This window comes from Charadrius vociferus, unplaced genomic scaffold (genome assembly GCF_000708025.1).
Source record: "Charadrius vociferus isolate BGI_N301 unplaced genomic scaffold, ASM70802v2 scaffold507, whole genome shotgun sequence".
Classification (NCBI taxonomy): Eukaryota; Metazoa; Chordata; class Aves; order Charadriiformes; family Charadriidae; genus Charadrius; species Charadrius vociferus.
The window spans coordinates 80,597-96,306 of record NW_009649235.1 but is presented as its reverse complement, the minus strand read 5'-3'; the positions used below and the strand labels follow the sequence as shown (position 1 = coordinate 96,306).

Sequence of the window (15,710 nt, the reverse complement as noted above, 5' to 3'; positions counted from 1 at the left end):
CTGGAAGACCCTAAGAAAAAACATTCACATAGCTTTTAGATTTTTGATCATTACTAAAATAGTGGTGAAAAACAAGTATGATTTGTCAATAGATCCACTGGCCTTTTTATTGAGATATCACTTCCAAAGAACATATTTTTAAATATTTTAGATGTCCTGCAATCAACTACTAAAAGAATATGTACACACCATACATAAGAATAGTGGTGGACAAAATGGGGATAATTTCCGAAATACTGCTATAAAAATTACATAGGGTAAATAACAAAAAGAATTTTCACTCAAAGTCAAAATTTAAGAATTTTTTTTAAGAACTTTCGTCTACTTCAAATGAAGCTGAGCAGGTCTGTATAGTTTTTCTTTTAAATATATACGTAACCGCATGGTTTAGATAGGAGAATTATTAACTCCTTGATTATAGTGACAGTGAATGACCATGAACTTCCAAGCACCACACTGAATTACTTGGACCACCAGATAAAAACACAGCAATTAAACTTTTAAATGAAAAAAAAATTAGATTATCTCTTTTCCATAATCCATATTTTGTTGCTAGTTTCATGCATTAAAAAAAAAAGGTATCATGAAATCATGCACAGGATTATCTTCTAGCTGTTCTACAAACCACATGTATACAACTCATGCAACAACATACTGCATCTGCCATTTTTCTTCTCTCAGTATAACTGAGGAGTTCACACAAGCAAAAAAAAATAATCACCTTTTCGAAATGCATGCCTCTGTAATCACTAGTTCAGTATTTAAAATTTCTATAGCATGCAAGATATAAAATTATCAAGACGACATGTGAGCATTCTTTTGAACAGAAGTATTTCTAGCAATAGATTTACAACAAAGCATGGAAGCACTGGAGTAATTAGTTTTTACTACCATTCATATGGATAATACAGTGAGTATTGACAACTGACTATCGGTAAATTATCATGTGGTAATAAATGGGGGCAAATAGGGAATGAATATTTGAACTGAGCACACTATTGAAGAGCTAACAAGAAAGTGAAGGTGAAAAAGGCTTAAAACATTAGTATGTTTCAGTCACATGAACTCTAGCAGTTAGTAAGCGGACAGCACAGCACCAAGAGCTTAATGACAAACTGAAGTAGGTGCTCAGAAACAGAAGCACGTCCTGGAAAACTGCCACAGAAAATAGAAGTAGGCAAGGCTATTAAGAACTAAATCACTATTCCATAATTTATCCCTCTGCATATTTTCTTTTAACATCACGCAAATAGCCACTTAATGTATTTGTAATGGTTTTCCTTTGTGTAAGTATTCTGTACAGCTTTTAATCTTTAAGGTGCTTCATACATTAATGTACATAGCGTTACTAATTAATAACATTGTATATTCAACACTGATTAATAATTTTTAAATTAGGCAATACGAGTATTCAAGGCCAAATAAAAGTCCTTTTGTTGCACAAAATTAGAATCTGACACGGTCAAAAACAAATACTCAACAACCCTGCTAGAAATGGTTTGCATTTGGAATTGAACCACATTTCATTCCGATAGCTTTGAAATATTCTGGGAAGCAGAAATTAACTGAAAGTACCAAAAAGTCTCCAGTTGTGACAAACTATTATTTTAACAACCCTCTTCAAACTCAGCATGCACATAGCAGCAACTGATCCAAAAACAAACCTACACAGGAGTCAAACTTTATTGGAAACTTAATTTAAATACAAACTCTGACTTTTACAGGGTTTATAAACTAAAAATCAGAGATATAGGGTAGTTTTGTACTTTATCATCAGTCAATACAATACAACTAAGAATGAAAAACATAAGAATCAAACATAAGACTACAGTAGTGCTGTGATAAACTGCTACATTCCAATTTAATCAGAAAAGATTTAATAAACCTTAACAGAAAATCTCATAGCAGTGAGGAAAGGAAGGGCAATCAGAGTAAGGCTATCGGGCCAAAGTAAAAGTCTCTCAATGAAAAAGTAGTACTTCCTTTTGTGTAAAAAATTTAACTTGAGATTATAGTAAGTTTACAAAGAGAACACTAATTGTTTGGATAGAAAAGTCAGTAATTAATCCCTAGAGGTAGAACGCACTTTTACCTTAGAAGAGCTCTAAGAAAACAGTGAAAATAAAATTCAAAACCAGTGAGAATAAGAAAAAATATAGTAATTCTATTTTATGTATAATTAACTGTACATTTGCAGACTCAAATAGCTAACTAACCTGTTACACATCTGTTTTCATATAAAGAACAAAAGATTTTAAGAGAATAAATGGATTATTTTCCCCTCTTTGTAAACTGCAACACGACTTCTGGTTAACATAATTCCTTAAAAGGAAGGGCCTTAAAGACGGGCTCAACAAAAACTGCATCAGAACACAAGCAGTAAATAAGTGCATGTATTTCCTTCCAAAAAAAAAAATAGAGTAGCAAATCTGTGTGTAATGACTGACCTTGTTCATGACACTAACTAGCTGTTGACAGACAAGAACTTTAATGTGTTGTGGATTTGCCTGTACTCTGAAAGGATTACAAACACAACTACAAGGGTAAAGAACATTGTGTGTTTCCCCATCCTATTAATACCATGTTCAACAACAACAAAAAAAAAAAAAAAAGAGTACCAACTGGAACACAGAATGCTTATATGAGAATTAAGCAATTAACTCACAGGACAAAATAACAAATTGAAGGTTCATATGAGGGGAAAAAATAGAGGAGCTTACATTTCTATAGAATCTTACCAATGAACCTCGGTACACTAAAAAAAAATTAAGGTTCATAATTCCTCTTAAACTCTATGTTCCACTGAGTTACACTCAAGGCTGATGATTCCCCCAGTATACCAGAATTTTGACTTCCATTTAGACATTCAAGGACCTCAATGATGACCTCAAGACTACTGCAATTAAGTAAAAAAAAAAAAAAAACACCAACAACAAAACAAAACCGAACAAAAAACCCAACTAAAAAAAAACCAACCCAGCATAGAATGGAGAAACATGGGGAAATGATACCAAGTTTTTCTATACCATTGAACCCCTTCCCATCAAACGTTTTCCAAAGAAAAATGGTAGATATGCAATCTTTCTTCAAAGTTATCAATGAACAACAAAAGCACTCAAAGTGAAAAAACAAACATTCATATACTTCATCCTGTATGTTTCTACGGCACTACTATTACTGCTTTGCCAACTTAAAAGACAGAAATGTGCCAGAGTAAGCAACCTATAGCGGAAAGGCAGGTCTTTAGAATAAGAACTATACCTGAAGAAGTCTCAAAGAAGAGAGTCTAGCTTCTGGATTTCAGCAATGAAACAGTAAAGAAGTGAACATGCATCAGGTATGACAAAAAACTAATGGTTGATTAATAAAAAGAAGAAATGAAAGACACACGAACAAAACTACGTTAAAGCAGCATGAACTATAATTATCTAGGTGTACACATAAAACAGCCACTTGCATTTCTAGCAAAATGCAAAATCACAGTAGGTTACAATATACACATGCCAAACGAAAAGAGCAGGTAACATGGTCATATTGCACAATTAGGAAAACTAGTCAGAAACTACACGCTAAGCATGCTAAGAAGCACCTCCCATAAGCTTATAAAAACAGAAGCTTTTTCTAGCCACAGGCTACCATGCTGATACTTTGACCAGAGAAGTTAAATTTGCTTACCTCCTGTAAAAGATCTGCCTGTTCAATGGCTTTGAGAACATTTTTCTTGGAAGTCTCCTGAACTTCCCCTCCTAAAAGGAACTCATCCAGAATGAAATAGGCTTTTTCAAAATTGAAGATGATATCAAGTTCACATACCTAAAAAGAACATCAGGCATTATTGCAAAATGAGAGGATACTATCTATTAAGGTATATCCTCTCACAAAACTTCACCAAATCAAGATACTTGACTCACACTATAACCTTTTAAGAAGTGGGGCAACAAAAAAAAGAAACAAACAAAAAAATCAGTACTTTGAGAAAACACGAATGAAAAATCTTTTCTTTGCTCAAGTTAAAAACAGTTATAACAACCTCTTTGAAAAGCGTTTCCATTGTTAAGAAGGGTTCAATTCACAACTATCAGTCTAACATGGCTCTTCATGAGGCAAGAGAATATCCCTAATTAAAGTTCTCTTCTTGCCTGCAGTCTCCAAGGGCAGATCACACAATCTTCCAGAAAAATTTGAAAACAATAATCTCAAATTTCTTATTCATCCTGTGCATTTCCTAGTCAGAAGGACGAGCAGCAGTTTTTCTAAAAGTGCTAATGTACATTACTACAGTTGTTTGTTGCTATCTGAGTAAGCAGATGTCTGTCTTTTCTTTCCTTACCCCTCCTGCTAGTTCACAACCAACTTCCTCCTTTAGAAGCAGAAGTAAGAATTGTTTACACACTAGAGCAGCGCCAGGGAGAAGAAAGCTGGGTGCCTAGACAGAAAGCTAAGATTTTTTTCTGACCTCAAGTGAGACTACTATGAAATGAAACAAATACAGGCAATTAACACCAAATTATTAACAGTTCTTCTCCCAAATTAATAATTTAATTTTGTATTTTAACAGTTATATAGGCAACTATCAGTTTAGTTTAGCCAAGCAACATAAAATGTGTTAGAGACACTTTTTCAACAGCTAGTTGATCATGTTTTTTTAAAGTGCTGTGGGCATAAAACAAAATGACATAATATAGAGACTGCGAATCTATAAAAATTAAAAAGAAATTACTAACTCACACTGCCAAAATACTTGTCAAGAAGTTCTACATAGCGATGAATTATTTCCAGAGTTATTAGTTCATTGTCCTGATCTTCAATAGCACAGCAGAAATAGAGGCTTGCATATCTGTAATAACAAAGTAATTCTGGTGTTAGCGTAAGAACAAGAGCAAAATGAATGCATATGAGATGTATTACCTTCTCAGTAATCCTTCATGCTCAAGTTTACTATACTATTACTCTAAATCAACAGCCATGCAAGTTCTACCAAAGAATGGCTGAAAGACCAGCAGGCATATGCATATACAAAAGGGATCTGCCTCCTTGAGTCAACCAAGACTTCAGTCTTTATCGTACTTTCGCTGATGGAATTAAATTAGCTTAAGAAGTGGCTGAAAAAGTACATGTATTTGATTTTTTGGCCTCCTGGCAGAGTTCTAAGGGAAGATATTTTCTCTGCTATCTGTAACATCCAAACACTGGTATACTAATCAACAGATTCAATCTTAAATTTGTATCACACAAGCTACGCACAGAGATAATAAAAACTATAGAAAATGCCTTGGGAAAGATAAATTGGATTTGGTCTTTATAGAGAATTTAACAAATGCCCCAAAACCTCCACTATATATGTAACACTAATGTCATATACCCCAATTGCTATGAAGTCAACAACTCAATCGCTACCAATTGTTCTGGTATCAGACTAACGAGAGGCCATCACCTAGTTTCTAGCAATCTACTTCCACCTTGCAAGACAAGGAGTTCTTTACTTCGGATATGATCTTGAATTCCACAAAAAGACCATGCAGTTCTACCGTGCACTACCATACTCTTGTTCAAGTCGTTTAAAAAAGCAGATGCAAAAACAAAACCCATTTAGTCTTTTCTAAAGTGCCAAAACTATATGCCATACAAACACACATGGCACAAATGAGATTTCAAATAACACCTGTTGTAATTGATAAATTAGATGAACCAGAAACAACTTTTGTTTGCCTGTTTAGAGATGACAACTGGCCACATTAAGCACTCTTTGAGTAGCCAGCCCTATTTCAAAAGAAGTCATTCAGATGTAAATGCCAAGTTTAAGATGCGTATTTGTTTCTCATACACAGAAACATATACACGGAATCACAGAATTTTCAGAGTTGGAAGGGACCTCTAGAGATCATCTAGTCCAACTCCCCTGCTAAAGCAAGATTGCCTAGAGCATATTACTCAGGACTGCATCCAGGCGGGTTTTGAAAATCTCCAGAGAAGGGGACTCCACAACCTCCCTGGGCAGCCTGTGCCAGTGCTCTGTCATCCAAACCATAAAGAAGTTTTTCCGTGTATTCAAATGGAACTTCCCATGTTCCAAATTGTGCCCATTGCCCCTCATCCTGTCATTGGGAACCACTGAAAAGAGTCTGGCTCCATCCTCCATCAACCCATCCTTTAGATACTTGTACATAATAATAAGTTCTCCCCTCAGCCTTCTCTTCTCCAGGCTAAAGAGTCCCAGCTCTCTCACCCTTTTCTCATAAGGGAGATGCTCCATTCCCTCAATCATCTTAGGTGCCCTGTGCTGGACTCTCTCCAGCAGTTCCCTGTCTCTCTTGAACTGGGGAGCCCAGAACTGAACACAGTATTCCAGTTGTGGCCTCACCAGTGCAGAGCAGAGGAGGAGAATGACCTCCCTCGACCTACTGGCCACCTTTTAAAGTAACTTTTAAAGGTTACACATATTTTATCAGTTGGGACTTTGTACACCCCCAAAGAAACAGTCAGGGCTTTTGGCTAGAAGTCCTGCAAAAAAAAGTTATGTTTCATAGTATGTTCAAATTTACCTCCCAGCCACCTAGCTAGCATCTTCTATGACCTGAAAGTCCCCTCCCACTCTGCTCTAGCTGAGCCAAATTGCTATGGCTCTATCATGAACAACTCATCAGAAGTTTTAAACTATTATAAAAAAAATACTGCCTATGACTTCTTTCCATCCTAGCACAAAACATGATGCAGGAGGAGAGAGGAAGACACCTCCACCAAATCACTTAACACTTTAATTCCCTTGCTCTTCTCTTTCATCTCTTCACCATGGTGACTAGTCAGCTCAATAGAAGTTTTATCTAAGCACAGTTCTTTTGATTTTACAGTTGTGTTTGTACCTCACTAGTTCTTAAAGGACATTTACAGTCATTGTAGTAGCTTGCAAAATTCAATCTGTATAAGGCATCTTTTAGACAAAGCTATTTAAAAGAGTACTGGAAAGTCATACTAAAAAGAAAAAACGTTTTCACACTTACTGAGGAATTTATAAGTCAAACTCCATGTTATTGTATTCCATTGTAGAAAAAAAAAGAGCTTTGGAACATTACTTGACATTTATGCTAATTATCAGCACTCAGGCCAAATCCATTTAAACAAAGCTTTCTTCAGCCAGAAAAGGAAGGTCAAAAAAAGCATACACATATACACACACAGACCTCCAATCAATAAGACTGGCAAACTGGTAACAATGGACAAGGAGAAGGCTGAGGTACCCAACAACTTCTTTTGCCTCAGTCTTCACTGGTAACCTCTTTCCCCACACTTCTCAAGTGGACGGACTGCAAGGCAGGGACTGGGGGAGAAAAGTGTTTTCCACTGTAAGAGAAGATCAGGTTTGTGACCACCTGAGGAACCTGAACATACAGAAGTCTATGGGACCTGACAAAATGAATCCCAGAGTCCTGAGGGAATTGGCTGATGTAGTTGCCAAGCCACTCTGCATAATATTTGAAAAGTCATGGCAGTCAGAAGTCCCTGGTGACCAGATGAAGGGAAACCTTGCAGCTGTTTTTGAAAAGGGTAAAAAGGAGTACCCTGGGAATCACTGACCTGTCAGCTTCACCTCTGTGGCTGGGAAGATCATGGAACACATCCTCCTAGAAGCTATACTGAGGAACATGGAAGACAGGGAGGTGATTCAAGACAGCCAGCATGGCTTCACCAAGGGCATATCCTGCCTGACCAACCTAGAAGCCTTCTATGACAGAAAGCCTACAGTGGACAAGGGAAGAAGTACAGATGTCATTTATCTGGACTCCTGTAAGGCCCGTGACATGGTCCTATACAACATCCTTCTCTCTAAATTGGAGACATATAGATTTGATGGATGGACTGTTCAGTGGATGAGGCACTGGTTGGATGATTGGATCCCGTAGGTAGCGGCTGATGGCTCAATGTCCAGATGGAGATTGGCAACAAGTGGTGTCCCTCAGGGGTCCATATTGGGACCAGTACTGTTTAATATCTTCATCAATTACATAGACAGTGTAATCAAGTGTACCCTCAGCAAGTTTGCAGACAACACCTAGCTGAGTGGTGCAGCTGACATGCCTGAGGGACAGGATGCCATCCAGAGGGACATGGACAGGCTTGAGAAATGGGCCCATATGAAATTCATGAGGTTCTACACCACCAAGCGCAAGGTCCTGCACCTGGGTCAGGGCAACCAACCCCCGACTTCAATACAGGCTGGGGAATTAAGGGATTGAGAGCAGCCCTGCTGAGAAGGACTTGGGGGTACTGGTGGATGAAAAGCTGGACATGAGCCAACAACATGCGCTCACAGCCCAGAAGGCCAACTGTATCCTGGGCTGCATCAAAAGAAGCACGGCCAGCAGGTCGAGGGAGGTGATTCTGCCCCTCTACTCTGCTGTGGTGAGACTCCACCTGGAGTACTGCATCCATCTCTGCTGAGTCCTCAGCACAGGAAAGTCATGGACCTGTTGGAGCAGGTCCAGAGGAGGGCCACAAAAAGTGAAGAGAGGGATGGAGCACCTCTCCTATGAGGATAGGCTGAGAGAGTTGGGGTTGTTCAGCACAGAGACGAGAAGGCTCCAGGGAGACCTTACTGCAGCGTTTCAGTACTTAGAGGGGGTTTATTAGAAAGATGCGGACAAACTTTTTAGCAGGGCCTGTTGCGGTAGGACAAGGGTAGATTTAGACTAAATATAAGGAAGGTATTTTTTACAATGACATAGGTGAGACACTGGTATAGGTTGACCAGAGAGGTAGAATATTTCCAGGGATGGGGCATCTACAAGGTCAGGTTTGACGGGGCAATCTGATCTAGCTGAAGTTATCCCTGCTCACCTTTAAAGGTGCCTTCCAACCCAAACTATTCTGTGATTCATATTCAGATGAGCAGCACTGACTGTGATGAAGTGTAGTTAAACTGCTCCCTTATAGTACCTCAACACAAGTTAAATCACATACCAGCAGACCTTATCAAATCAAATTTGACTCAAATATTTGAAATTTATCCACGAGACATTCCTTTTGTGCTTTCCTATTACTGAAGAGTCTCTTTTGATGCACATAACTTATATGCAAATATCTCCAAAAAAGAGGGGAGTTGGGGGGGAGGGCAGAAGGGAGGGAAAGGGAGACTACCTAACATAAAATACTTTCCCGGAAAATGGTCTGCTCCCACTGTCCTCATTTAAAAGAAAATGTAACATACTTTTGAAAGACTTTATTTGGCAGCTAATGAGTAGACTGCATATTCAAGCTCTGCCAATTGCAGTTTTGGAGAAAGAATACCAAGAAACAAAAACTACTCAGTGGGCTTCTTAACACAAAATGGAGGCCTGGGTATCTATCATTATATGCAGAGAATATTTTTCAAAGTATTTTTTTAAGTAGTAACCATAACTAATGGATCACTACTGAACAAAAGAAAACAAATGCAGATTCAATAAGCATTCCTGGCAAATAGTGGAAGAGTATACATGAGTCAGCCATCATTGCAAAGGGCATGACCATACTACAAAGGTATACCTTTATTCAGACCCAATTTCTCAAAGGACATGGTTTATTTAATTTTTTTTCTCTGCGGGCCAGTGCTTCAGAAAAAAGTGTCCAGATATAGTCTACAGCAGATAAACTACAAGTTTTTGCCAAATGTAGAAGCTTACATGGACAGTGTCCATACAAAGACGAGTAGATTACTGTATTCGGGCTGAAAAAGATTTCTGCTCTGCAGAAGTGTTTTTTCATAATAAGCCTGACAGAAACTTGTCTTTCATACGCACCCAATAAAAAGGCAAATCCTGATAGTAAAGTATGCCACATCACACAAAAGCAAATGTAGTGCAGTCTGGAAGAAACATTCTGCTCTTTTAATTCCTATTGCAATTGCATGTCGGGGGAGGGAGTTCTCAGTAGGTATCAGTAGCAGAATCTTCAGCACCAAATCACGAACCATATCTTAAGGGATATCATAGGGAAATACTTTATGATAAACATCCTCCACTTGTCAGAAAGGGGACCAAAACACTTTGGAAAAATCACTTAAGAATGTAATATAGAATAAAAGAACAAAAGGGAAACACAGGAGGTATAAATACTTGTACAAATTCCTGCCTTCACATAGATGACCTTAAGAGTTTTTTTTGTGGAAGGAAACAGAAATTCATGAACCTCCTCCCCCAACAGTTGCACTAGTTCAGTAGTAGGAAGCCTCACAATTGGCAGGCAATGCTTCAGCAGAGTTCTCTGCTACTACTCTGCTCACAGCCAGGTTCAGTAATTCTGCTGGGTGATCAGTTCACTGTGGACAGAGCATAACCTGCAAATCCTACCAGTTCAGTGGTGTTCTCATACTAGGTGAGAGAACAACTGCTTGAAGTCATCCCTGGAAGTTTGTCATCAGATAAATCTGCAAGCCGTAAGACTGTCAGCATCTAAGTCACATTGTATGTAAATTCTCACTGCAGAAATTTAAAGCCTACAGACTTCGGCAGAACCAGAGCTGAACTGCAAGTTACAACCAAGCTGCCTTTAAGAGACAGACAGGTGCTTAAGGGAGCCTAAGAGTCTGGAGTTTGGTGATCGTTTACCATAGTTAACCCAACTCTGGGACCACTGAAGTTGTCCTTGGCGAAAGATATTTTTTTTCTTCTCCAAAAAACTTACACATTTCTTTAATTAAACAAGAAGTTCTGAGACTCTAGGACAAGCAGATCCATCACTGTTCAAAGATACAGAAGTCAACAACAATAACACTACCCAAGATAAGCATTTCTTTTACAGTTTCTCATTTCAGCAAAGCTATACCTCGTAGTAGTTTTAGAAGTTAACAAAAGCTTGCTACTGCTAATCCTCTAAGAAAAAGCTGCTGTGCTGCTTCTTGATGCTGGAGGTCATCAGCACCACATGAATCCTGTACAAAGAGGACCCGATCAAGTTAAAATACCAAACCTAAATACCTAATTCACTGTAAGCTTTGCATTCAGTCAGTTTTACAGAGACACCTAATCAACACCATAGTAACATTTTTAACAGATAAAACTGGCAGATAAGATGTATGTAAAGAAAGATAGGGATGTCAACTGCTGGGTACGTACCACTAGCCACAAGACTGCACCTTTGGTTCAAAATACTTTGAGCTAAGAGGCACACTACTTGCAGAATGGGCTCTTTTGTTGTTTCTTTCAGTAGGGGGAGGGCAAGAAGAAAATTTAAAAATTTGTTTTTCCATGTCTTTAACTTAACCTGTTATTACGGTTCTTTAAAGTTAAATTAAAAGATAATTGCTGCAACATTAAGGTCAGCACAAGCTATGACAGTTTTATAACTTTATACTGAAAACAGTTCCAAACTGATACACAAAAGAAAAGCCACAACCCTTAATTGAATAAACAATCAAAATAACCAAGTCCCACGATCTCAGTTAACCAAATGCTAACAAAGTAATATTCACATAAAAACCAGTTATTCTGCAATTTCTGATTTTGACTGCAATATACTACACAACGAAAATAACTAATACTGCTAGAAGCTAAAATAGTGAACAACTGAGATCTTCAAAGAGAAAAAAGGAAAAAAAAAACAAAAAAATCACACCCTAAGTTCCCTTTTTTAGTACAATTTGGAATGTTAACATTTAACACATTTCTCTGTCACAAGGGGAAAGCTGCATGAATTTCTATCCTATATGCTCCAATACCACTACAGTTAGTTTTTAAAATGACAAAACATGAGCAATCATTAATTGTTTGCTAAGTTTCTGATCAGCTATCTGCAGATTACTCCCTCTCTATTTTCATAAAGTGCAATTGTTGTTGGCTTCCTACATTTGAATTTTATTTTTTTTTCAGCAAGTCACTTCAAATCTCTATTTATCTCAAAGTTAGAAGCTCTCATCATTTTTTCAATCTTCTGGTGTCTACTAGCTTGAAATCTTTCTTCCAAATCAGCTACAGAATACATACATCCCAACTCAGAAACCATATCTAAAGCAGTGCACCTTTCCATCTGCGTTTTGTAGTGCTAAAAAAGAAATTAAGGTGGCAACAACTGACCCTATTTTGCAACCATTATCAATGGTACGTGTATGAAACCAAGGAAAATAAAAGTTAGCCACACACATTCAAGATGGATTTTAAAACACTTCTAGAATGATGGTTCATTCAGAAAGTATCCTTTAAGGATGAAATGCTACAGAGCTAAGGAGGCTAATCAAAATAATCCAGCTTTCTTGATAAATATTAAGTACCAGAAGGCAGCAAAAGCTACTGCCTTGCCAATTTTGCATTTGAGTTCATTCTGTTCTTGCAAAAAGGTACATCAATGAAACCCTTCTGTGTACTTCTAATAATGCCAGCCATTCTTTGAGTCACAATATCTAGGTCAATTCTCTCTTACACGTTGACAGTAAATACACTCTAAAAACAAGAACAGCACATCAATTTCAGCAATCTAAGACTCATAATAGCAGTATGCGCACACAACATGTACACACTATGTACATACTTTTATAGCTTAAACTGAAAAACATTTGCACCAGGAGTTTGAGATCCTTCCCAATAATGGATCAGACAAGAACAGATCTTAGTAGAGATGCTCAAGAGTCTTTTGTCTGCTAGCAACAGGGAGCTTCTTTTGCAATTTCATAAACCACACAAGGTCACTGCAGGTGCATTGCTCTTTTAGACACCCACCTTTCAGAAAGTATTACGACTTCGACTATTATGGTTGTCTTCTTGTGATTATCTACCTTTGACCCAACATGTCTCTTTTCAAAGAAATCATGCTAGTTGGTACTCGTCAACTTTAGTTACGGTGTGATGACTGGAAAAAGTCTGTCCCACAAACCTAAAAGCTGTTACTCTAATCAGATACAGGAATTTAAACTATCACCTCTTATATGCAGTCTTTCTGATGATGTTTTAGCCTCATGAAACGTGCCAAAAAAGCAGAAGTAAAACAGGATTTGAGACATTCATTAGCAAGATACAAGCTTATCTTCAGCAAGACTTCATAGGCCAACTGTGTCAGATTGGTTTGCAGATAGTGAAATAAGCTACCACAGTCAACCATGCATACCAGCAGCCTAGCAGATGGACTGCAGTCTACATCCAGCCCAAAATGGTCTAGATACATCTCCCAGCAAATTTCTTCATTCCCCTTGACCACAGGACTCACAGCACACTACTAAGATGCATGAACACCACAACTTTCAGCAGTTCAGTCATACTCAAATTTCCATGAGTTTCCCAGGCAGAAATGGACGTGACAAGTAGTTGTGAACAGCAATAAATACACGGGGGGGAAAGCGGCTGTGTGGAATCAACTCATCACCAGAACAGCTACTGCTGTTCAAGACTGGACAGCGAAGAAAACAGACTGGCCTACTGATGCCCAATTCTTCTGATCTAGTCCCATAAAAGCCCAGCTGAAAGATCACTTGCAGGCAGTATCACTTAAGGGAGCACACAAAGCATTTGAGCAAGCTTGTCTACAGGTACGTACAAGAAGTTTTGTGAGGAAAAAACGTGCATGCTTGCTTTAAGCACAGCCTTACGCATTGTTCCTCATCTTTCCTCCTCCTCGTGTTAAAGAACTACATGCATTAGATAGACCGGTAACATTCATGTGCATGATGTTACATGCACTGATGTACATATGAAACTGGGACTTAGAACATCTAAACCTTTATGATTCTACCCATTTGGTACACTAGAAAAAAGTTACAGACTCCTCATTTCAGCTCCAGTTCTCTCTGTCCTACCTACAGAGAGAATACAACAATATTTACTTTAGGACACAAATTATTTCATATCTCAAAGAGAAAAATGAATGCATAAACCTTCTGAAGTTTATAACTAACCAGGGAAGAGAGATAACTCAAGGTTTCATAGCACCAGCATTAGGTAGAAGAGATGCAGCCTACCGATTCCGGATGAGGGTTACTGTTATTTGTGAAGAAAATTATGTTCACAGTGCTACATTGTAATACATTCTACAGATCAGCACAAAGCTAAAAAATGCTTGCCAAAGAGTCCTAGAAAAGTCAGGGAACAACCAAGAAATTAAACTATTACAAAGAAAATTATACAGTGCTTCCACAAAAAGAAAGCTAGTCATGATATCTTCAGTTAGGACAAATGCCTTTTTGTATTCATAGCAAAATAATAATAAATAAACAACAACAAAAAAACCAAACTAGGTACTCCAAAAGAATTATTTCCTTATTTCTACAAGCCTTTAAAAGCAAGTTACATTTGCAGGTGATTTATGAAGTCGCTGCCTGAGGTAAGAGTTTAAAAAATTTAGTTTTTCTTTATCACCTATTAAATCTTACATGCTTCATATTTGTATGCATTTGTGTACTGTCTGAATCTAAACAGAGAACCAAGAACCACCACTCCTTATGAAAGTAGAAGGAAACCTCATTTCTTTTCTTCAGCACATTTCTAAACGCATGAGTGATTTTCCACACATGAATGATTCCTACTTGGTTATCAAATTAGATTCAAGAGAAAAGTCAGCCTTTTCCATAACCAGCAGAGGGAAGGAAAAAAAAACCTAACAAAAAAAAAGAAAAAAAACCCCTTCATTATTTTCTTGCTACTTATTACACTGTTTGTGATGTTTGGTAATTACGAGGTTAGTGAGACAGAACAACCTTTTGTAGACAATCTTCAGGTCTCTCCATTCCAGGAAGCTGCACATTTTCGGTTTGCGGGCTAATACTGTTTGAACAAGTTCCCTTGTGATTTTCTTCTTTTCTTTGTCAGATAATGGGACATACCACTTCTGGAGTCTCAGTTTCCCCTGACGACTAAAAAGCAACATAAACTGCATCTGTTGAATTAGAAGGAAGAAAAAAAATTTATTAACCTCAGTCTCTTAGTTCTAAAAAGATTTCTGTGAGGAAAACCAAACAGGAAGCAAGATAAGCCACCCCAAACCCTAACTACATTATCTATTTCTATAGCGGCAGCAGATGTTACACAAGATTTGGAAGTACCAATAATACAAAGGATTCCACTGAACAAGGTCAGTCAAAGCAAAGATAGTAGAAAGGATACACAAGTTTCAGAAATGAGTGTCAGAACCACCACGTAGTAAGTGAATACACCCGAATTTCAGACAAACCATATCCAGCACTGGTATGGTTGCATTTGCTACAGAAAACAACAAAAAAACCCACCACAGTCGCCTCCTCAAATACCCAAACTCATTTTCAACGCACCAGATTAGCGTCTTACAGCAGTAGCAATTTGCGCTTAAGATCTTTCCGAAAAGCCTCAGAATACTTTAAAAGGCATTAAATCTCCCAATGGAGAGTCCTACGGCATAGAAAAGCCTAGTCTTTTCTCACATTACACAAAAGGAGTAGAGATTAAGTGCTTTCCCTGCGGTCCTATGTTCCAGGTCTCGCTTCCTCTAACGGAGTGATGTTGCAATTATATTTTTAGAGGAACTTGTCAGGCTGTTTTCCAGCAGCTATAACATTAAAGGAAACAGCTTGTCTTTTTTTGTCTGTTTGTTTTTCCTCTTTGCTCAAAGTTGCATTGGGCTGAGGAAGTTTCCCAGGCAATATGACAGACGTGAAATACGATGAGAAAGCTCAGCCTAGTCCCGGGTGACAAGTCCCACCAGCACCGGCACAGACAAGAGGCGGCGGCGGCTCCGAAGCCCGGCGGTGCCGGGGCTCTCCCCTCCCCGGGGGCAGCCCTCCC

At 38.2% G+C, this 15,710-nt stretch overlaps 1 protein-coding gene across 2 annotated transcripts in view; it reads right to left on the bottom strand.

Moving 5' to 3' along the window:
• The window catches only part of AP1S2 (adaptor-related protein complex 1, sigma 2 subunit), a 32,689-nt gene extending 17,353 nt beyond the window's left edge, over positions 1-15,336 (bottom strand). For both annotated transcript variants that reach the window (XM_009889024.1, XM_009889026.1), the window contains exons 1-3: positions 14,651-15,336; positions 4,729-4,837; positions 3,676-3,813 (exon numbers count right to left, since the gene is read on the bottom strand). In XM_009889024.1, the coding sequence (XP_009887326.1) occupies positions 3,676-3,813; positions 4,729-4,837; positions 14,651-14,829 (426 nt within the window). In that variant the 5' untranslated portion in view covers positions 14,830-15,336. The remainder of the gene's footprint in view (positions 1-3,675; positions 3,814-4,728; positions 4,838-14,650) is intronic.
• Positions 15,337-15,710: the final 374 nt, after the last annotated feature.